Raw genomic sequence first — 23,137 nt, 5'->3', positions numbered from 1 at the left:
AGGAAATGAGCCTGCTCACTGACCATCTAGAGAGATTCACCGGGCGGGGGTGGCGGGGGGAGAGAGATTGGAGGATGGGTGGATGGGTGGGTAGCATGAATATGAATGGATGGATGGTGGACGGATGACTGGATAAATGGATGGCTAGGAAGTTGGACAGATAGGCAGGTGGGAAGGTGGCTGGCTGGATGGGTGGAATAATGGGTGGATGTAAGGGAGAGAGGGAAGATGGGAGGGAAGATGCTATGGACGAGCAGATGGGGGCTCCGACACCAATGAGGCCACTGGTCCCTGGTTGTTATCTGTGCCGGGGGAAGACATGCAGTAGGACCTGAGGAGAAAGGCAGCCAGGGGCCTCTGTGCCCACCCCCGCCTGGTGGAGCCAGGGTCCATGAGCAGATCAGGGAGCTGAGGGCAGGAGCCCCTCTGCCCACCCCAAGTTTGCAAGACTCAGCCCCTGAGAGACACGAGGCTCCCAGTGAGGGTGGCCTACCTGTGTCATCCCTTATTGTACACCCTGGGGCCCCCGGGCAGGAGCGCGTCTGACTCACCTTGGCTGCCAGCCCAGTGCTTGCGAGAGCTCAGCTGCAGGAGCGGGAAGGCAGGGCCGCCTCTCAGGTGCTGGCTCCCTGGCCTGAGCCGCACCTGGGCAAGCAGTGAGTGTCCACCGGGACTCCAACCAGCAGGGGCTGGACCTCAGACGCCCACCCCCCCCTCTTCCCCGGCAGTGGGTTTGCTAGAAACCTAGGTGAACCGATAGGGGTGGGGGGTGGGAACTCAGGAGCCAGGTTTGAGATGATTCTCAGAAAAAAAAATACCCAACCTCTCTGAAACCAGTTTCCCCATCTGTAAAACGGCGCAGGTAACCAGCTTGGCCAGGTGACACCACAGTGGTGAGGAAGGGGGGCCACTAGGCCCAGCTGCACCTTGGGGGCGCCTAGGACCCCTGGGCGGGAAGCACAGAGAAGGTCCTGGGGCTGCGGATGGAGTCCTGGGGCTGCGGATGGAGCCCTGGGCCACCCTGCCCCTCCCAAACCCCATCCAGGCACCCACTGTCCCAGCAGGAAAGGCTGCTATCTGCTGCTCCCACCCCAGGAAGGAGCAGGGCCGCGGGAGAAAGTGGGGCCTTTGTCCTGGGCTTGGCATCAGGGAGGCGGCAGGGGGCACCCCCAGGCTTCGAAGAGAGGTTGGTCAGCCAGCCTCTGTGCAGCACAATGAGGAGCGCAGCATCGCGGCCCGGGCCCCCGCTCTGCCAGCACCTGCCCGGCTGCGACCACAGGGCTCTGGGGACCACGATTTTGTCTTCTGTAAAACGGGATGACGTCCACTGTTGACGGCTGGCCCCGGCCCTGCTCAGGGTGGAGCTGCGAGGGGCGCGGGCTGCGGGCAGACCCGGGAGGGCGTGTGGGGAGCGGAGCCCGGATGGCGTCGGGGGGCGGGGCCGGGAGGGCGTTGGGGCGGGGCCGGGAGGGCAAGATGCCGGCAGACCCGGGAGGGCGTGTGCGGGGCGGAGCCGGGAGGGCGTCGGGGGGCGGGGCCGGGAGGGCGTGGGGGCGGGGCCGGGAGGGCGTGGGGGGCGGAGCCGGGAGGGCAAGATGCCGGCAGACCGGGGAGGGCCTGGGGGCGGGGCCGGAGGGGCCTGGGGGCGGGGCCGAGAGGGGCCTGGGGGCGGAGCCGGGAGGGCTTTCCCCGGGCTGCCCCTCCTGCCGGTGCTGGGAGGCGGGTTCGGGCAGTGGTGCGAAGCAGGGAAGTGACTCGGGCCGACCTCGCCCTAAACTCACCTGCGCTTTCTCTCCAGGCTCTTTGGGTGCAGGTGTCGGAAACCCAGCCAAGGAGCTGAAGCAGGGGAGGGCGGGGGTGGTCTCACGCCGTCCTTAGGTGGGCTGGGCAGGCCGCGGTCAGGGCCAGCCCCAGCCCGCGCCCGCCGCCCCTGGCGCTCTGGGCCTCCAGTCTCGACCACCTGCGGCCCCCTCTCGGGCAGCGCTCCGCCCTCCCCGTGTGCAGCAACGCTGACCCCCCGCCCGGAGCTCCATCCCCGGGGAGGGGACGGCGGGTGGCCCACGTCTACTCTGCTTCGCCGTGTCCAGTGTCCGACAGGTCTGCTTTAGCGCCAGCCCTTGGGTGGAGGGCAGAGGGTCCTGCCATCCCTGTGATGGCCAAACTGATTGGTCGGGGCCTGGCTTCCGACTCGGGCCCTGGAAAGCCTGCTCTCGGTCTTGCCGGCCTTCCTGGGTGACCACCCTGCAGGCCCCTGGGGCCCTCTATGGCCCGTTTTGGATCTGACTGTATGATGGGACCCCTGACTCTGGCGTGTCTCTGGTCCCCTTGCCGGACGGGTGGAGGATGCCCACGGCCTCCAGGCCCCAGGCTGTCCCGCTCTCAGTGTGAGGTGTGACCTGTGCCCCCCTCCTTCCTTCCAGAAGCCACCCTGTGCCCACGCCATGAAGGAGGAGGCCTTTCTGCGACGACGCTTCTCGCTGTGTCCGCCCTCGTCCACCCCACAGAAGCTCAGCCGGAACCTGCTTGTGGGCGGAGATCATGAGCTCGATGTGGGTCCAGGTCAGTGCCCGTGGGGGGACCTGGTCACCTGGGGGCCGTGGGGGGGCGGGGGTCCTCCTGGACCATGTGACCTCAGACATATCCTTTGCCCGCTCTGTGCTGTCCTGGTCAGGGAGGGAGGGCATCCACGCGGGGTTATTGAAGGATCCTAGGGCCAGAGAACTCCGTGACCTGGGGGGCCAGGTTTTGCCCACTTGGCCGTGGAGGTCAAGCAGGGGGCTCCCCAGTCCAGTCCTGGAGGCAGATCCTTGTCCCTGCAGAGGCAGTGCGGTGCAGTGGTCCAGCCAGCCTGACCACAGCCCCTGTCCTCAGGCTGGGACCCCAGTCCAGCAGCTGGGCCTCAGTTTCCTCATCTGTAAAGTGGAGGAATATTAGGACTTGCGCTAGCTGCAGCGGAGTCCTGGACCCTGGGTGGGGACGGTTCAGACCCGCTGCTGTCGTGCTCGGAGATAAAGCACGCAGCATGCGGGTCACCTGAGCCTGCTGGTGCTCTCACAGCTCCAGGCGTTAACCCCTGCCCCCACCCCAACGCCCCACGTCCGCCCTGCCCCTGGCAGTCTGAGCTGAACCGTCTCTGCCGTGTCTGTGACCACTGCCCCGAGAGAGCCCAGCACATCCTTCTGGTGGCCCTGAGGTGGTGGGAGAGGGGCCCCCTCCGGTGCCTGGCCTGGGTGCCCACTGTTCCCATCACCTGCTTTGGAGCCAAGGAGGGGACCCCAGTCCCTCCAGCCCCTGGAAGAAGTGCAGGCCCAGGTGGCGGGTGTGGCGGGCAGGTCAAGGAGGCGGGCATGGACAGGCAGAGAGAGGAGCTGACGCCAGCCTCTGACTGTGGGGCGGCCCACACCTCTGCTCCCTCAGTCCGCCCAGCCCAGGTGGTAGCACCCACTCTGGGAGGCTGCCCCTTGATGGCCCCAGGCTGGGCCCACCATGACAGCTCCTAGATCCAGTGAGCCTGGATGGCAGGGCCCCTGGGATGTGGAGGGGGGTCCCATTGGCAACCAGCCTCGGGCTGTGGTCAAGGGAGGGGACACAAGGCCGAGCGCAGGGGCGCGTGCTCCTTGGTGACCTCGCTGCCCCAGCGCGCCTGGCTGCAGGACGGGCTCACCGCCCCTGGTCTCCACGCTGGCTTTTCTGCAGGGTGCAGCTCTCAGGCCAGGCTCCGGGGAAGGGGATCTGCAGACACCACTCTCTGTGGGCCCTCCCTTGCCTCCCGGTCAGCATGGTTCTCCCCTGGTCATTGCCATGTCGCTCCCGCGCAGTGACCTGGCGATCAGCCACCAGCCCCAGGAAGTGGGCAGGAGTAGCCACGCAGAGACCGTCATCCACTTCCTCCACCCCGTGAATCTTTAGAAACGAGCTGAGGGTGGGTTAGCCACTCCCCCAGGATCAAGTCCGGGCACCTCAGGCCCCTCTCCCACCCCTCAGTCAACCCAGAGAGGACACCTGCTGGGAAAGGGCACAGGAACAGTGTCCACGCACCCACCTCTGAGAGTCCGGCACTGGGGGCAGTGGGATTCCAGCTGGAGGACTGGGCTGTGGGAGGAGGTCAGGTGCGTCTGGGTGCCCTGGACCTGCAAACTGGGGGCCTGCCTCACAGAACCCTGGAGGCCAGGCCACCCTGGCCCGGGACTCCCACCCAGCAGTGACCCCCTCCCTGAAGTGACTCCCCTCCCAGCGGTGACACCCCCTCCCTGCAGTGACACCCCCTGTGTGGCTTGCTGGTGGTTATTAGATCTCTGGTTCCGCACCCACCGCCCGGGCTGGCTTCCTGCCCCACCCAGGCCGCTGGTGCCCGAGCCTCGCCTGCCGCCCCCGGCAGCCCTGCCCAGGGCCTCACGCCACCCACTCTCTTGCAGGGAAGGACATGGAGCCCCACAGCCCATCACCGCCCCGGGATGAAGGGCCCCCGACCCCAGGCTCTGCCACGAAGGTGCCACCGGTAAGAGCTTGGCTGTGGGGGGGCCCGGGACAGGGGCTTGCCTGGGGGCGGTAGGAGGTGCCCAAGGCAGGGGCAGCAGGTGCCCAGCCCAGCTCTCTGCTCCAAATAACGGAGGCTTCTAGAGCCAGAGTCATAGCGTGAGAGCTGCCTTTTCCAAGCTGCCTTCCTGGAGTGACGCAGGGTGGGAGACGGGGCCCAGAGAGGGCTCAGGGACAGAGTCACGGCACCAGGGGCCACGGGCCTGCTGTCATAAGGAACCCGCCCAGGGCTCAGCGCCTCCTCCTCGGGCTTTGCCTGCACCATGCCCGCCCCCTGCACTCTCTCAGGGCCATGCCGTGATCTGGAAGAGCACACACATGTGAACACACACAGATACACACACACACAGACACACAGGTATGCCTCCACACACAGATACACACAGATGCACACACAGATGCATATACTGCACACAAATAGACATATGCACACAGACATACACAGAGACACACACACAGGTATGCCTCCACACACAGATACACACACACAGATACACACAGATGCACACACAGATGCATACACTGCACACAAATAGACATATGCACACAGACATACACAGAGACACACACACAGGTATGCCTCCACACACAGATACACACACACAGATACACACAGATGCACACACAGATGCATACACTGCACACAAATAGACATATGCACACAGACATACACAGAGACACACACACAGGTATGCCTCCACACACAGATACACACACACAGATACACACAGATGCACACACAGATGCACATACCTACAGATACATATACTACACACAAGTATATGTATGCACACAGACACACACACACAGATACGTACACTAGGCACAGATAAACATGTACACACAAATATACACAGAGATATGCATACATACACAGATACATACACACACAGACACACACGCATGTAGATGCCTGGATAAACACACACAGACACATGCACTATGCACAGATAAACGTGTACACACAGACACACACGCACACCCCACATGCTCCCCAGCACAGCGCCTCTCAGTGGGGCCCAGCCGTACCCCGCCAGGCAGAAGCTTCAATCCAGGGAGGGTGCGGGGCCTGGGCACAGGTGTGGGGCTTTAGTCATGCCCTTTCTCCCCGCAGAGGGTCTCAGGTCATGGGAGCTGTGGCCCCTGGATTGGAGGCCCCACTTCTGGCTGTGGGATTGGGGGCACACAGAGGCCAGTTCTCCCTGCTCTGGCCCCGCATGGGGCCCAGTGACTACAGCCTGGCTCCTCTGGGACCCCACGCCCTGCTCCGTCAGACAAGTGTTTAGTGGTGGTCTCAGGGTCTCCCTGTGTCCACCTCCAGTGAGGAAGAAGCCAGGCCTTTCGTGGGTCCCCCCCACAGCCAGTGTCCCCCACCTCAGCCTCCAGGGCTTCCAGCTGCTAGGAGCACAGTGGGAATGCCTGCATTAGTGTGGAATTTGTTTAATTTAAAAACCTGTTTTCATTACATTGAAATACACGTAACGAAACATACCATCCTAACCACGTCTAAGTGCGAGGCTTAGGGGCGTTAGGTACACCTGCAGCGGCTCTACTGTCGCCACCGTCCCTCCTGAGAACTTTAGCATCTTAGGAAGCAGACGCCCTGGCACCTGGCCCCCACAACACTTCCCCACCACCCCCACCCACCGTCTCTGTCACTGTGAACGTGACAACTTTAGGGACTTCATGTGGGTGGAATCCCAGCAGGTTTGTGATTGCTTTCTTTGTGTCTGGCTTATTTCCCTGAGCATCGTGTCCTCAAGGTGCATCCAGGTAGCTTGTAGCTGTGTCAGAATTCTCTTCCTTTTAACGGCCGAGTAATGGGGTTGCAAAGAGTCGGACACAACTGAGTGACTGAACTGAACTGAATGTTCCATCATGTGGTTGGACTATGTTTTCTTTCTCCAATCATCTGTCAATGGACACATTTATTATTTTAGATGCAGGTTTATTTCATAAAAACAGTGAAAACATGGTTACTCCTTCTATAACCCAATGAAACAACGAAACCCAGGGAAAGCACTTTAAATGCTGTCAGGAGCACTCGTTTCAGTTTTCAGATCTCACTCCCTCAGTCAAGACGTCCGGGCATCCTGTCTAGGCAAGACCTGCAGGTGCCGGGGACGCAGTTGTGGATAAAATGAGGTCCCATGGGAGCAACCAAATGTCCATCTGCAGACGAATGGATAAGAAAGCTGTGGTACATACACACAATGGAGTATTACTCAGCCATTAAAAAGAATGCATTTGAACCAGTTCTAATGAGGTGGATGAAACTGGAGCCTATTATACAGAGTGAAGTAAGACAGAAAGAAAAACACCAGTGCAGTATACTAACGCATATATATGGAATTTAGAAAGATGGTAACGATGACCCTGTTTGTGAGACAGCAGAAGAGACACAGGTGTATAGAACAGTCTTTGGGACTCTGTGGGAGAGGGTGAGGGTGGGATGATTTGGGAGAATGGCATTGAAACGTGTACATTATCATACGTGAAACGAATCGCCATCCAGGCTCGATGCATGAGACAGGCTGCTCGGGGCCGGTGCACTGGGATGACCCGGAGGGATGGGATGGGGAGGGCGGTGGGAGGGGGATTCAGGATGGGGACACATATATACCTGTGGCTGATTCATGTCAATGTATGGCAAAACCAATACAATATTGTAAAGTAATTAGTCTTCAATTAAAATTAAATAAATACATAAATAAAGTTTTAAAAAAAGAAAATCACCAAAAAAAAAAAAAAGAAACGAAGTCTCCCTCTCCCGGAGCTTACGTTCCAGAGGGGAGACAGGCTCCAGACAAAACAAGTGAGTGGACAGTCCGAGGCCATGAGGAAGGAGAGGACAGCTCTGGGTGCCCCCAGGTCCTTAAGGGAGACTCGGGGCTGCTATAAAGGGCGTGGTTCTGGGAAAGACACAAACTCTAATGTATGATGATAAACAGAACGTTTGTTGTTGTCTAGTTGCTCAGTCCATATTTAATGTGGACACATATTTAATATATCAATGTTAGGTATTATGTTCTATATAAGCTTATATAACATTTAACAGTGTGTTAGATATTTAATGTATAGGTGTGTATGTATATACACATGTGTGTGGGTGTGTGCACAGCTATTCATTCGTGTCCAACTCTGCACCCCGTGGACTGTGGCCCACCAGGCTCCTCTGTCCATGGGATTTCCCAGGCAAGAATCCTGGAGTGGGTTGCCATTTCCTCCTCCAGGGTGGGTCTTCCCAACTCAGAGATCAAACCTACGCCTCCTGCTTTTGCAGGCAGATTCTTTACCACTGCACAACCCGGGCAGCACACACACACACACACACACACACAGTATTTATATAATATGAAACAGGTTGTAGTCTATAGTGTAACATAATAAAGAACCTTGTTCTGTATTGTCCAAGCCTCCTATAAATGTGTTCCCACGCTTTCATAGTGTAGTGTGAGTCGCTCAGATGTATCCGACTCTTTGCCACCCCATGGACCATAGCCCGCCAGGCTCCTCTGTCCATGGGATTAACCAGGCGGGAATACTGGAGTGGGTGGCCATTCCCTTCTCCAGGGGATCTTCCCGACCCAGGGATTGAACCCACCTCTCCTGCATTGCAGGCAGACTCTTTACTGTCTGAGCCACAAGGGAAGCCCTAGATACTTCATAATTTAAAAATTTTTTAAATAAATATGTATTATGTGGGTTTTCCAGAATGTAAATTCAAATAACATGAAGTGAACCATTTTGAGAGAATCATTCAGTGGCATTTCTTGCCACTGTGCAGCCAGCACCTCTGTCGAGCTCAGAAATGGTTCTGTCACCCCAGAGTGACCCTACGAGTGGCCACTCGCGTCCCCTCCGCCACCCATGGCCCCCGCAGCCTCCACTCCGCCTTCCATGTGTACCGATTCGCCTGTGCTGGACACGGCGTGTCTGTGGGGCTTTGTGACAAGCTGCTTCCACCAAGCCCCATGCAGGCTATGGCGGGTGTCAGGGCTGAGCCACGGTCCACGGGCTGGATGGGGCCGGGCAGCTGTCCGCGCATCAGCGGGCACACGTGGGCCATCTCCACTTGTTGGGAGACAAGAGCTCCCGCGACCACACGCATGCAGGTGTCTGAGTCCCTGCTTTCAGTTCTTTGAGTTTGTACCTCAAAGTGGAATTGCTGGGCCAGATGGCAATTCTGTGGCAAGATGGCTTTCCAGAAAATTCTGTATTTGGCCTCTTGGAGAAAGCGCCAAGCCGTCTTCCAAGCGGCCGCCCCACCTTAATCCCGCTGGCGGGGAGGCGGGCGCCCACGTCTCACTCCCGAACCGACGCGGGCGGCTTCGGTTCTGTTTGGAGTCATCCCCGTGGCCGTGCCCGTGGGTGTGAAGCGATGTCTCACCGTGGTTGGATGAGCACTTCGCTGAGGACCCAGGGGACAGCCGTTTTCTCACTGTCTTGTCGACTGTCCACGCACCTCTCTCCAAGTCCTCCGTCCACCTTTGCATCAGGCTTTTGTCTTTCGTCAGCTTCCCAGGTGGCGCTCGGGGTCAAGAACCCGCCTGCCACTGCAGGAGGTCCCAGAGCCTTGGGTTCGATCCCTGGGTGGGGAAGATCCCTGGAGGAGGAACTGGCAACCCACTCCAGGATTCCTGCCTGGAGAATCCCACAGTCAGAGGAGCCTGGCGGACTACAGTCCATGGGGTTGCAAAGAGTCAGACACGAGTGAGCACACACGCGCTTTGTTGAGTTGTTAAGAATTCTTCCTCTATCTGGACTCTAGAGCTTCGTTAGATACATGATGGCAGATGTTTCATCCCATCTGTGGGTCACTCTGGAGCACTTTTTAAAAGGCGTTTTCCGCGGCTGCATGTTTGTGGTCAGACCCCCATGTTCCTGGTTCTGAGCAGCGTCTCTCGCCCCTGAGGGCACCGGTCATCGCCCTGCTGTGCCTACATGTGCTGTGGCCTCAGGAGCCAGCAGGCGGGCCTGGTTGGGTCCCCACCCTGGCCCTTATGACGGAGGAGTGGAGGGCACTGCCCCAGCTCGGGGCTGCCGTGACCCGGCCCAGCGCCTCGCAGGGGCCAGGAGCAGAGGGTGTGGGGCACGGCCACCCCACCCCGTCCACTCCTCCCAGCCCCACGGCCCCCACACTGTCTCCCTCTCTTCCTCTGTTGCCCCGAACAAGCTCCTTCCAGCTGCAGCTGGGGGAAAGCAGGTGGCAGGAAACTGGCAGAGGGTGTGTTCATTCATGCCTGCGTTCACCCGAGGTGCTCCCCAGGCTCCCAGCTCCTGGTACCGGGGATGCTGGGTGGAAGCCGTCTACAGTGGAGCTCCTGGCAGGACACTGAAACGTGCGTGCGGCTGGGATGGCAGGAGATGCTGGCCAGCTGGGGTGGGTGGGGTGTCCGGGGTCTGATGCCAGCAGGGTGGTCCGGGCCGTCTTCCTCCTGGGGAGGCAGCTCAGCGAGGCCTGAGGAAGGAGCAGGGAAGAGCAATCGGGCAGGGGTAACAGCATGTGCTCAGGAAACTGGGGCTCCGGGCATGAGAGCCCCAGCACCCCAGGAGCCAGAGTATCAGCCGAGCCCCCGGAGCTTGCCACCTGGCTCCTTGCCATCACTCCTGCCTCAGCCCAGAGCTTTCTTCTGGGGCAGTGTCCCCCAGGTGCCCTGACCATGTCCCTGGCTTCCCGGGCTCTCGAATGTCCTGACTGGTCTCAGAGAGTGCGCGTGGAGTGACGCTGCCTGGGTCCAGCCCCCTTTGGAGCTGTGTGACCGCGGGCAGGTTCTGAGGCTCTCTGCACCGCAGGGCATGGCTGGGAGTGTGGGCAGAGCTGCCATGATTCACACGCACACCCGCTGTCTGCAGTGCCGTCCTCACCCCTCCTTCGCTCCATCCTAACCCCTCCCTGGAGGTCCCGCCCGGCACTCGGTGCCATGAGCGCATCTGGCCCACTGGACAGCGCCGGTCACAGCCCTGCCACCGGCTCCGCAGCCTCGGTGGGCACTGAGATGCCCAGTGACGGTGGGAGTGGAGGAGGGCATGGCAGCCCGCTCCAGGATTCCTGCCTGGAGAATCCCACGGACAGAGGAGCCCGGTGGGCTACAGGCCGCGGGGTTGCAGAGTCGCACATGACTGAAGCGACTCAGCACACAGCACGACTAGGCCCACCCCCGGGTGGCGGCAAGAACTGGGTGAGCCAGGGCGGCCGCAACCTCAGAGGACGGGGCGGCCAAGGGGTTCACGCCCCTCACCTTGTGCAGGGAGAGAGTCAGGGCCGGCCATCCTCCGGGCCCCTCTCGCTGGCTTGGCGGCTCAGGGTGGGGCATGCAGTCCAGAGGACAGCCCAGGGCAGGCCCGCCTCTCCACCGGAGCAGAGAGGAAGCGTTTCCGGCTCGGCGACCACAGGACTCTGTCCCTGGGGCCTGACACGGCCCCTCGATCGCACACAGCTGGACGGCACGGAAGGAACGGGCACGGTTAGTGCCAGGAGAGCCTCCCTGGTGGATGTGGAAATCTGGACTGTGTGATTTTCATATCTCACCTTGATTGTTTTTTTCTTTCCCCCAATTCCTTAAAAATGTGAAACCCAGGACGTCCCTGGTGGTCGAGTGGTTAGGATTCCATGCTTTCACTGCAGGCATCCCGGGTTCGATCCCTAGTTGGGAAATAAGATCCCGCAAATGCTGCCCCCCCAAAAACGGTAACAGCCATCCTGGGCTTGTGGGCCCTACAGTAGCAGGCAGGAACCCGTAGCCTTTAGTCCTGACATTTTCTCCCCAACTCCGGCCTCAGTTTCCCCATCTGTAAAAGGACTGAGGGCCTGTCACTCCCACATCTATGGATGCACCTCCGCCCTTCCCCCCACCCCACAGCCTTGGAAGTCTGGAGGAGGCCTGGGTGTTGCCCGCCGACCAACAGTTGCTGTCAGAGCACCAGGGACAGATGTCACCCCTGCACACACATGAGCCCTCCTTGCCCAGGGGCTGGGTGCACAACGGTGGCTGAGACGGGCGCCTCCTGGGCACCGTGGGGTCACTGCCGTTTGCCCGGTGTCAGCCCCCGGGGAAGGGGCCACCTCAAACACCCACCACGGTGGCCGCCCCCCAGCTCCTGTTCACGGGTTTGCCTCACTGGCCTGTTCCCTCCATCTCCCCCAGGCCGGGGGTGGGGGCGGGGGGAGCAGTGGGCTCCCACCTTTTGCTTCCTGCACCCCCAGTGCCACCCCCTCCTGGACTGCATGCCCCCCAACCTGAGTCTCTCCTGCAGGCAGAATACAGGCTGTGCAACGGGTCCGACCGGGAGTGTGTGTCCCCAACAGCCAAGGTCAGCAAGAAGGAAGCTCTCAAGGTGGGCCTGGGCCCGGGGAGGGGCCGCGGGCCTCATTTGCTGGATGAAGGGGTGCCCGGGCCAGTGCAGCCAGCCCCCACCCCCAGCCTGCCGAGGGGAGGGGGGCAGACGGCCCCCCGGCCCCCACCATGCCCGCACTTCCTGTCCTCTCCTGGGACCCACCCTTGTCCCCAAGCTCGACGCCCGTGGGTGGGGGCCCCGGGGAAGGGCCAGCCCGGGGCCTTGTCCCCTGACCCCCGTGGTGCCCTGGGCCCAGGCACAGAAGGAGACCTACCGCCAGGAGAAGAAGCGTGCCACCAGGCAGCTGCTCAGCGCCCTGACGGACCCCAGTGTGGTCATCATGGCCGACAGCCTGAAGGTGAGCACGGGTCCCCGCCTCAGCCCCGGCTGCATTGGGGGGCCGCCCCCAGGGACAGCACAGAGTCACCAACCCCTCAGGAGACTGCTGGGCGTGGGGGCTGCTGCAGGCTTAACCACGTCCTGGGGCGGCCCTGACCACGGACCGCAAGCTGGTGGCTTACAGCAACCAAAACGGGCCTCCAGGTCCAGAGGTGGAAGCCCCAGATCCAGGTCCTGGCAGGACAGGCTCTTTCTCAAGGCTCCAAAGGAGGGCTCGTCCTGCGTCTCCCCACCGCTGGGGGCCCTGGGTGTCCCCGGGCTTGTGGCCGCCTGCCTCCAGCCTCTGCCTCTGCGGGCACCTGGCCTCCTCCTGGGTCTCTGTCCTGTTCTCCTCTTATAAGGACACGGTCGTTGGACCAGGGCCCCTGCTCCAGGAGCGCCTCATCTTTGCTTGGTCACGTCTACAGAAACCCTATTTCTGCTTAAGGTGGGGGTGCCCTGACCTGCGGGGGGGCCCAGAGTCTGGTGGGGTCCCCTACTGGGGACGCAGGAAGGAGGCGAAGGGCTGGCTTCTGGGGACAGGACTGGGCTGCGGTCAGAGGCCTGCGTTCAGACCTCACTGAGGCCACGAGCGACTCCTTCAGCCCCAAGCCTCAGTTTCCCCCTCCACAGAGTGGGGATCAAGCTGTGGAATCCCTGGGGCTCCCACGAGGGGCAGAGGAGAAAGCAGCCTCAGGAGCCTGGGCATCTGCAGAGCTCTGGGCCTTTGTGGGCTCTTTTTTCTTTTTGATCCACAAACTTAGGAATAAAAAATTGGGTCCAAAAGTGAATGTTAATTTAGAATGGAAAAAGAAATGATCACAAGTTTCAAAATCACAAGGCTGATAATTACAGCAGTCACCGCTTATCGCCAGTTCCCCCCAGGACCGGAGCAGGGCGTTGAATTTGAGCTTGAACTTGAACTTGAGCTCCATGAACTTCAGTAAATTTGGCTGCAGCATTTTTCATTGGATTCACCATCCTTTAGAGCTCCGATTAAAAACTCAAAGAGAACCCTGCCCAGAGCCCCGTCCGTCTGCCCCTCCCGCAGTTCAGATACCCCCGGGGTCCCCAGCTGGCATTGACGGCAGCACCCTTCCCTCCAGATCCGAGGGACCCTGAAGAGCTGGACCAAACTGTGGTGCGTGCTTAAGCCGGGAGTGCTGCTCATCTACAAGACGCCCAAGGTGGGCCAGTGGGTGGGCACGGTCCTGCTGCACTGCTGCGAGCTCATTGAGAGACCCTCCAAGAAGGACGGCTTCTGCTTCAAGCTCTTCCACCCGCTGGACCAGTCCGTCTGGGCTGTGAAGGTACCGCAGTGCGAGCCCCCGGGCTCGGGGGGGCCAGGCGAGGGGAGAGCCCCACGGGGTGAGCTGGGGGGGTGAGGGTGGGCTTAGGGGGCTGGGCGGGAGGAGAGCATGGCCGGGTAATCAGGAGCCTCATGCTGGGGCCCCAGGAGGGGGGAGTCCAAAACTGGGCTGACAGTTCCAAAGGTTAGTCACTCAGTGGCCGGGGGATCCGATATGGTCAGTGGTCTTCCATGTGGAGCACATTGGGGTGGGGGGTGCCCGGGACCTGGGGACCCAATGGGTTCAGATCACACGTCGAGCCCTGTCCAGAGGCTGGGGAACGGGGCCACGTGAGGGCGGCTGCTCCAGGCCCAGACCTCCCGCTTCGGAACCTGGGGGTAGCCCAGCCCAGGACCAGAGCGGGTCAGGTTGCTGGATGAAACCCAGAATGCCTGGGTGCGTTCGGATTTCAGAGGGAGATCAGAAAGGTTTTTCAGTATGTCGTTGGTGCTCAGTTGCTAAGTTCTGTCCGACTTTGCAACCCCGTGGACGGCAGCCCACCAGGCTCCCCCCCTCACTCCCTCCCCGAGCTCACTCACACTCAGTCTGTCGAGTCAGTGCTGCTGTCTGACCGGCTCATCTTCTGCCACCCTCTTCTCCTTTTGCCTTCAGTCTTTCCCTGCATCAGGGTCTTTCCCAGTGAGTCGGCTCTTTTTTTAGTATAAGTCTGTCCCAAATATTGTATGGGATATATTTAAACTGTGTATCTGCAATTTTTCTGAGGTTCAAATTTAACCGAGTGTCCTGGATTTGCATGTGCTGATTCTGGCCACCTAAATGGGGGCTCAGAGAGGAAAGCCAAGGGTGGGGCCGCCAGCTGAGAAGGGGGTCAGGGAGCGCCCCCTCACTGCTCCTGCTGCCTGCTATGCCTGCATGGCTGGGTGCCTGACCCCGCCTGGGGGTCCCGAGGCCCCGGGAGCATCTGTGGATGTGAGTGTGGGTCCCCATGACAGCCTGACCTGTGCTTCCCTCCCATCCCTGCATGACCCCTCGGGTGACGCCGCCTCTCTGCCTCTCCAGGGCCCCAAAGGCGAGAGCGTGGGCTCCATCACGCAGCCCCTGCCCAGCAGCTACCTGATCTTCAGGGCTGCCTCCGAGTCTGATGGTGAGTCCCACCCACCCTGCTGGTCTCCACGGTGACCCCACGTGAAGCACCCCTGCCCCTTGGTGGAGGGATCGGCCACGTGCAGGGGACCCCGGTTCAGACCCTCCTGATGCCATCCAAGGCAGCAGCCTGGCGTCAGGGGACAAGCCCACCACTCACCTGCCCCATCTCTGAGCCTCGGTCTCCCCCGTGGGCAAAAGAGTGAGCAGTAACACCCTCTCCTTAGCTGCTGTGAGAATCCGATGACCTTATTTAGCAGATAACAATGGTAGAGTGCCAGGCATCACTGAATCGCCAGGTGCTGCTGTTACCAACCACCTGGGGAGACAGGCGGGCTGAGCTGCCCAAGACGGAGGGATGTGCCTTCCTGAACTCGTGCGTGCTTGGGGCGCCCTCTCGTGGCCTCCCCGAGTAAACGCCGCTGTCTCCCGCCCCGGGGAGCCGGCGCAGGGCTCCCTCCAGTGGTCCGGGGCCGGCGAGGCCCTGCCCAAGGCAGCCGGGCCTGACCACGGGACTCTGGGTCTCCCGGCTGCCCCCTGGTGACCAGACGCCGCATCAATGCTCCTGAGTGGCTTGAACGCCACCCTCTGTCCCCAGCCCGCCCCTCGGTGCCTCGCCCCTCCTGGGCCCCAGGATGGACAGGGCTGCCTGGGCTCCCATGGAGCCTGCTATCTGCTGGGGGAGGCAAGCAGAGAACCTTCAGACAAGGCCAGCTGGGCTGAGGCCTGAGCCGAGTCCCTGGCGGGGTTGGGGACCATGGTCAGGGAAGAGGGACATCCACAGGCCCTGGGGGTATCAGGGTGGGCTTTGTGGAAGAGGAGAGTTAGGGAAGGAAACTTACTGTCTCCAGGAGGGTCACATTTTAAAGGCTTGGAGAAATGAAAAAAGGGTAGGCAGCAGGAGGCTGGGGACAAGGGCTGGAATTGGAGGCTGCTGGCTCCATCCACCACCGCTCTGCCCTTCAGGTCAGCCCTTCCCCCATCTCCCATGGCTCTTCCAGCACCAGGAGCTGCCTCCTCGGCGTTGGTTCAGCAGGCCCCTCCTCAGCCTGCCACCGAGGCCAGCCAAAGCCCTCAGCCGCAGAGGCCGGGCCCTTCCCCGACCTGTGGGGGCAGTTTCCATCCGGGAGGGCCCTGGCCCCGACTCCATCGGTGGGAACTTGCGGGGCCTCTGGGTACAGAGGGCTACTCAGGTGGCACTAGTGCTGAAGAACGCACCTGCCAGTGCAGTAGACGCCAGAGACGCAGGTTCCATCCCTGGGTCAGGAAGACCCCCTGGAGGAGGGCATGGCAACTCCAGTATTCTTGCCTGGAGACTCCCATGGACAGAAGAGCCTGGTGGGCTACAGTCCATGGGGTCGCCAAGACTCAGATATGACTGAAGCGACTTAGCACGTGGGGTTCTGCTTAGCATGTGACCTTGAGGCAGTCACTCACCCATCCTGGCCTCAGTCCTTTGTAACACAGGCGAATAACCGTGTGCTAGGAGTGGGCGGTTCTGCGAGGGCTCCTTGTTGAGGAACAGCGGGGTGGGGGTGGGCCAGCTCCTGGGCAGTGGGGCGGGGACTCGCCCCTGTGCCCTGATCTCCTCCTGAGCTGGGGACTGCTCATCCCACCCTCGCCCGCAGGCCGCTGCTGGCTGGACGCCCTGGAGCTGGCGCTGCGGTGCTCCAGTCTCCTGCGACTCAGCGCCTGCAAGCAGGGCCGCGATGGGGAGCCTGGGTCCTCGCCAGACGGGTCGCCCTCCTCGCTCTGCGGGCTGCCTGCCTCGGGCGCCATCCATGACCAGGACCTGTTCCCGTGAGCAGGGACGCGGGGGGCAGGGGCCAGTCCCTCCCAGGAGCCTGGGTCCTCCTGCCTGCTGGGGACTCCTGGCAGCAGCATGTGGGGTCTCCTTGTACATGGGGAGGGGATGGGGAGTAAATGCCGTAGAGGTCTGGCCGCCCACACCATGGACCAAGAGACAGACTTCCTCCACTCCAGGTGGACCCCGGAGCCTCAGCGTGTTCATCTGTGAACTGGGACTAATAGTGTCCAATGCCCATCGCTGAGGCTTTTAAACACAGGGATGGGGTGAGGCGCCCGGCAGGGAGGGGCGCCCCTGGTCGGGGTGCTGAGTGTGTGCTCAGAGGTGGGGTGCCTGACCTCACTGCAACCAGCCACCCACGGGCCCCATCACCTTCCAGACTGAATGGGTCCTCCCTGGAGCACCCCCTGGAGAACGACGCTTTCTCGGACAAGTCGGAAAGGGGGAATGCTGAGGAGTCGGATACCGAGACCCACGACCACAGCCGGAAGTCCGAGAGCGGGAGTGACCAGCCTGAGGCCCCAGCGGGCCCCGGGCGCAGAGGGACCTCCTACGTGGTGCAGGCCCACGAGCAGCTGGGGGAGGTGAGAGCTGTGCCGCGCAGAGCCCCCGCCCTTGGGGCCGCGGAGGCAACACCTAGCCGTCCCCTCAGGGAGGGCTCCCGGCTCTGCTGCACCCGGAGGGCCCGGGACCGGGTGGGCCAGGGTGGCGAGCCTTGGGGAGAGCCCCGGGAGGGATGAGAAGGGCCCACTCGTGGGAAAGGACCCTGATGCCGGGAAGGATTGAGGGCAGGAGGAGGAGGGGGCGGATCCTGATGCAGGGCGGGCTGCTGGCACCCGCATTCTGCTGCCTCCCGGGGAGTCAGGTCCAGCTCCATACACCCCAGGCCCAAGACCTTGGATCCATAGGTCCTGGGGGTCCACAGGGAGGGGAGAGGGGCTTGGCATCACCCAGGGGCTTCGGTTTCCCAAGGGTGAGGGTCCCAGCCCTGCCTGGGGTCTCCCGTCCCGCCAGCCAGCCGTCCCCAGACATCTGCAGGACCCTTTCTGAGATGATACTGCTCACCTGAGGGCCTATGGTGGGCGTGTTCCGGGAGATGGAGCCTGCCACCCGGTCCCCAGCCTCCCTGTCCACGCGCTCCCCACCCCCTGCCCAGACAAAGCCTGAAGCTCCGGGGCTAGGTCTCTCCCTGGCAAGTGGAGGAGCTACGGGGAGGGTGAGACGTTTCAGGCAAGAGAGGGGGCCCCTGTATGGTCCTGAGGGAGTGAAGGCCCCTTCTGAAGGGGGTGCCGGCTCGAAGCACCGGTGTTATGTCCCGGTGGAGAGGAGATGGGCTGGGGGTGGGACAAGGTCTCTGTGAGCGAGTGCCCCCTGCTGCCACGGCGCGGAAGTGTGCGAAGTGCCCAGACAGGTGTCAGGCGGGGCACAGACGGCGAGGGGCAAGGGCGCCCAGGTCGTCCGGGCTGGCCGGGAACCGAGGCGCAGGGGGCTGGCCTGGGCCACAGGCACCCCTCGGGGCTCGGGGGACACATGCCGGAATAGGCAGGGGTCAGGTGGGGCCAGGACAGGCTTGCAGGGTGTGGGGGCCGGGCCGGGGGGACCCCCAGTGGGGTGGCAGTGCGCCCCTCACGGCTCCCCTGGGCACTGAGGCTGCCCACCGCCCGCCCAGCTCCGGCCTGACCCGGCCCGTCTGCCCGCAGCAGGGTGAGGCTTCGCAGGTGGAGACGGTGTCGGATGAGAACAAGAGCCTGATGTGGGTCCTGCTGAAGCAGCTGCGGCCGGGCATGGACCTGTCCCGCGTGGTGCTGCCCACCTTCGTGCTCGAGCCGCGCTCATTCCTCAACAAGCTCTCCGACTACTATTACCACGCCGACCTGCTCTCCAGGTGCGCCACGGGGAGGCCCTGACACCCCCCAAGGGTGCAGAGGATCCCCGGGAGACGGTCCCTGCACACTTTGCCTCCAAGGGGCTGCGACTCCAGGGAGGGGCTGCTGGGCCAGGAGGGTGGGGCCGTCCCTCATCTGTCAGGGCCCCCCGTTGCAGGGGAGCCCGGCACCCTCTGTGCACCTGAGCCCTGGCACTTGCCCTCAGGCTGAACAAGGCTGAGGGTGGAAGGGGGCCTGCAGGGTCAGGATTCCACGCAGAGGGAGCTAGGTAAAGGGGAGAGCATCCCGGCGGCTTCCTGGAGGCGGCATCTTGCCAGCCTTGAGCCAGCCGCACCCTCGCTGCCCCAGCAGTGGAGCCACCCTGATATTTCCTGACCCAATTTCCCAGAGGTGGGAGATTCACCCCCGCCAACACGCAGACACAGACACACACACACACAGACACACACGAGATTCACCCCCCTCAACACACACACAGACACACACACACACAGACACACACACCCCACCCCACCCCCCATCGTCAGCACATAAGGGCAGGGCAGATTGGGAGGGGCCTGGGTTTCCAACAAGCGGATGGAGGTTGAAACGGAAGGACGGAGGGGCCCGGGAAAGGGGGGAGAGCGGCCCAGGTCCCCAGCCTGGAGTGAGGGCTCCCCCGCCTGTGGTCGCAGGGCTGCGCTGGAGGAAGACGCCTACAGCCGCATCAAGCTCGTGCTGCAATGGTACCTGTCTGGCTTCTACAAGAAGCCCAAGGTGAGCGCCTGCTGGGGAGGCCCACCCAGCCCTGCCTGCACTCCCGGGACTGTCCCCCCACATCCTCAGAGATGGGGGCCAGGCCTGGACTTCCCACCCAGGGACCCGCTGGCGGGGCCCAGCCCACAGGGCGGTCCCGATCCCTGAAAGGCCCGAGCTGGGCCCTCCACACCTCAGAGAAACAGCTGCCACACAGCAGTGCCGAGAAGAGGACTTTGGACCCCGAATCTCAAGGAACCCTGGGCACCCATGGGTTTTGGGCATGAAGCCCCTTTTGAGAACCAAATCCCGGGCCCTGATGAGAGCAGGGCTCCTCTGGCTGTAGTGATGGGAGGGGCCTGGGGTTCCATGGGACCCAGGATTCTAGTTCCACATCTCCACTGTGCAGGAGGGAAAACTGAGGCTCAAAGAGGGAAGGGGAAGGCCCAGAGTCACACAGCAGCTTGCGGGTGGGACCAGGTCTCCCCACTCTTCCTGGGGCTTTCTGCATTCTGATGCAGGCCCTGGGCAGAGCCAGGTGTACGCTTGCTTAGAGGCTGTTGGGACAGAGGGTGCACTCTGGAGGACTTCTCAGAGGAGGGGGCTCCGTGTGCCAGGTTACCTACCCAGGACAGCACACTGGCTGCTGCAGAGTCGGCTCAGGGCTGGGTCTAGGAAGGTTGGGTCAGAGAAGGACTGATGGGCAGAGCGTGGGAGCCGTGGACGCGCAGGTACACCTCAGGGTCTCTGCAGACGGTCACGGAGCCCAGGTCTCCGGGGTGAGGCCTGTGAGTACACACAGCTGCAGTTGATGGACATCAGCTGTGGGGGAGAGGGGAGTCTGAGCTGGGCTACAGGAGACCCGGAGGAGGGCTCTCCCCACGGGGAGATTGTTCCCCGATGAACTTGGGCTGTTTGGGGAGCAGAAAGGTGGTGAGTGTGGCTGAAGCGGAGCTGGGGCAGGACGTGCTGGAGGACTTGGGTTCTCACCCGAAAGGTCACTAGAAGCCACCAGGGACTCTGAGTGGGTGGCGCACTGGCTTCCCGGGTGTCCAGGGAGGGTGTGCAGTGGTCAGGGTCTTGAGAGCCCCTCAGAGCCGAGATGTGGACGTGACACCTTGTAGGCTGTCCCCCCCACCCCCGCCCCCGAACGGAAATCACGGGCAGACCATAGTCTCCCTGGAGCAGGAGTGGGGTGTTGTTCCCAGACGCTGGCTGCAAACTGGGCGTTCCTTGTAGAGACCTTCTGCTCACCGGGGCTGTGGGCAGGGGCAGCCCCCTCGGTCTCAGCCTGCCCCAGCCAGTGTCCCTGGCCGCCCCCGCCCCCAGTGTCTCACGCCAGCCTCTTGTACGTTGCCTGCAGGGGATCAAGAAGCCCTACAACCCCATCCTGGGGGAGACCTTCCGCTGTTGCTGGTTCCACCCCCAGACCAACAGCCATACCTTCTACATCGCCGAGCAGGCAAGGGCCACCCCGGGCTGGGCGCCGGGCTCTGCGGTGGGTTGGCGCTGGCGGCGGGTGGGGGGTGCCTCAGCCCAAGCCTGTTTCTGGGTGGCCCCACCTTGGACCATCGGAAGAGCTCTGGCTTCACTGCTGCTGGGGGGATTCTCCCAGGGGGTGCAGACCCTACCGTGGCTGTGACAGCTGTGTATCCTTGGGGAGGGCACAGTACGTCCCGTCTTCCTGGGGGCCCCTGGGCAGGACACGGGGATGGCAGGCAGCTCCTGGGCTGAATCCCAAGATAAAACTGCCCTCATGCCTGTTGCTGGGTCTGGGAGGGATGGGGTGGGCGGGGCCACGTGGGAGGGGGTGGGCAGGACTGTCGCAGGAGCCGCCTCTCCGCCCACAGGTCTCCCACCACCCACCCGTGTCCGCCTTCCACGTCAGCAACCGGAAGGACGGCTTCTGCATCAGTGGCAGCATCACCGCCAAGTCCCGGTTCTACGGTGAGGGGAGCGGCTTCCTGGGGTCTCCCCGGGGCCTCGGGGAAACGAGGTGGATGGGAGGACTGAGCTCCGGATTCAGGGCTCACCAAGACCTCCCACGGGGGCCATATTCATGTCCCTCCCCCACCTCTCCTAGCAGGGACCACGCTGGGTAAAGTGCTCAGAACCTGGGGTCTGCAGAGGCCCCCAGGTGGCTCCTCCCATCCCTCCCTCAGCCGTGGGGTTCACAGGGGTGCTGGGAGGATTGTGAGAAAGGACACGTGCAAAGGTGCCTCCAGGGCTGGCCGGCCCGTCCAGCACCGCTGGCCACACATGGCTGTTTAAAGTGATTCAGGTGAAATGAAACTTACCGGGCAGCCCCTCAGTCACTCTGGCCGCGGTGCAGGTGGCCACAGGTGGCCACCGTGTCGCCCGGCACAGGGTAGAGCAGCTTCGCCACCACAGGATGTTCCATCCAGCAGCCCTCGAGGGCCTGGCACTGTGGGTTTCTCTGCATTTCTCCATCTGGTTGGCCTTGCCGTGGCTCTCACTGGTGGCAGGTGGGCCGAGTGCCTCTGTGAGCCCAGCTGACCACATGGGCTCTGCCCAGTCCCGTCGCTGTCCGTGTACCCTTAAGTGGGCCAGACCCGCTCTCTGGGGGTGTTTAAAATCAGAGCAGAGGCCCTGGTTTGGAAAGGGTCAAAGCCTCCCCCGTAAGAATCCCAGCTTTAGTAACCGAAATAAACGCTAACACACGGCAGCTGAAGTAACTCCTCAGCATGAACACCTTGTGCAGTCTGGATGGGGCTTTCACAGAACCTGAGGCTCAGAGAGGTTAAGTGCACCCACAGCATCACAGCTCAAGGTGCCTGGGGCTCTCCCCACCTGTTGGAAGGGAGCTCGGGTCCTGTGAGTTGCGGGGGGGGCCAGGTCCCCAGGGTCTGGCTCCACACACTGTCCCTACCACCCCATCTCTGTCTGCAGGGAACTCACTGTCAGCGCTGCTGGATGGCAAGGCCACCCTCACCTTCCTGAACCGGGCAGAGGATTACAGCCTCACCATGCCCTACGCCCACTGCAAAGGTCAGAGACTGCAGTGCCCCCGCCCCAGGGGGCAGAGTCCAGGCCGGCTCCCTCAGGGGAACAGCCTGGTTCTTGTCTGCTCGAAGGGATCTGTTTCAAGCTCCCTCTTACGTGACTGTTTAGCGGGGTATGAAATTCTGGGCAGATGCTCTGTCCGCTTCGGAAGTTTGTTTCCACCTTCCAGCTTCCGTTGTGATTGGAAGCCTGCTGGTTACATGATCTGCTTTTCCCTGTAGCTGCCTTTAGGATCTTCTTTCTGGTATTCTGCAGTCTCACTGTAGTAGCTCAAGGTTTAGATTTCCTTTTTTTTTTTTTGCTACAATGTTGTGCCAATTTCTGGTATACAGCAAAGTGATTCAGTTATAGGATTTCTTTTATTTTTTAATTAATGGGCTTTTTTTTTTTTACAGTAGTTTTAGGTTTCCAAAAGTTTCAGCAGAAAATGCCAAGCACTCCATATCCCCATCTGTCCCAACACACACGCATGCATGCACAAGTACACACACACACACACACACACACACGAGTATCCTCACACACACAGGAATTCCCTTCTGTAAACACCTTCCGTTCGTGTGCTACAGTATTACAGTTGATTAGCTGGTATTGGCACATTGTTAGTGAGTGTTAACTGAAGTCTGTGGTGTGCATTTGGGTTCACACTCTATGTGGACTGGGACACATAAGTGTTTCTGTCACGACCAGACCACAGAATAGTCTCACCACCCTCAAGATTCCTCATGATGGTCACACATGAATGGATGAATTCACCTCTTCCCCCCTCCCCCTCCCCCAAGCTCCTGCTGACCACTGGCCTCCTCACTGTCTGCATAGATTTGCTCTTTTCAGAAGGTCACAGAGTTGGAATCATCGAGTATGTAGCATTTTCAAATCAGTGTCTTTAATCAATTCGCATTTAAGTTTCCTCCATCCCTTTCTGTGGCTTGACAGCTCTGGGTTCCTTTCTGCTTTTTAAATGTATTTATTCATTTTTA

At 61.3% G+C, this 23,137-nt stretch overlaps 1 protein-coding gene across 8 annotated transcripts in view; it reads left to right on the top strand.

Moving 5' to 3' along the window:
• OSBPL5 (oxysterol binding protein like 5) overlaps positions 1-23,137 on the top strand; it is a 66,006-nt gene that overhangs the window by 29,948 nt on the left and 12,921 nt on the right. For 5 of the 8 annotated variants that reach the window (XM_055415266.2, XM_055415268.2, XM_088832384.1 and 2 more), the window contains exons 2-14: positions 2,421-2,559; positions 4,416-4,498; positions 11,794-11,874; positions 12,131-12,232; positions 13,359-13,562; positions 14,622-14,706; positions 16,334-16,505; positions 16,892-17,096; positions 18,213-18,397; positions 19,073-19,154; positions 20,497-20,595; positions 20,984-21,080; positions 22,044-22,142. In XM_055415266.2, the coding sequence (XP_055271241.1) occupies positions 2,442-2,559; positions 4,416-4,498; positions 11,794-11,874; positions 12,131-12,232; positions 13,359-13,562; positions 14,622-14,706; positions 16,334-16,505; positions 16,892-17,096; positions 18,213-18,397; positions 19,073-19,154; positions 20,497-20,595; positions 20,984-21,080; positions 22,044-22,142 (1,612 nt within the window). In that variant the 5' untranslated portion in view covers positions 2,421-2,441. Of the gene's footprint in view, positions 1-2,074; positions 2,098-2,420; positions 2,560-4,415; positions 4,499-11,793; positions 11,875-12,130; positions 12,233-13,358; positions 13,563-14,621; positions 14,707-16,333; positions 16,506-16,891; positions 17,097-18,212; positions 18,398-19,072; positions 19,155-20,496; positions 20,596-20,983; positions 21,081-22,043; positions 22,143-23,137 lie in introns of those variants that run through there. The other 3 variants (XM_088832386.1, XM_055415263.2, XM_055415264.2) reach the window with 3 other exon arrangements.

This window comes from Moschus berezovskii, chromosome 25, assembly GCF_049115385.1.
Source record: "Moschus berezovskii isolate FMDL1 chromosome 25, NW_MosBer_1.0, whole genome shotgun sequence".
Classification (NCBI taxonomy): domain Eukaryota; kingdom Metazoa; phylum Chordata; class Mammalia; order Artiodactyla; family Moschidae; genus Moschus; species Moschus berezovskii.
The sequence above is the reverse complement of the archived record's forward strand: the minus strand, read 5'-3'. Positions and strand labels throughout refer to the sequence as shown.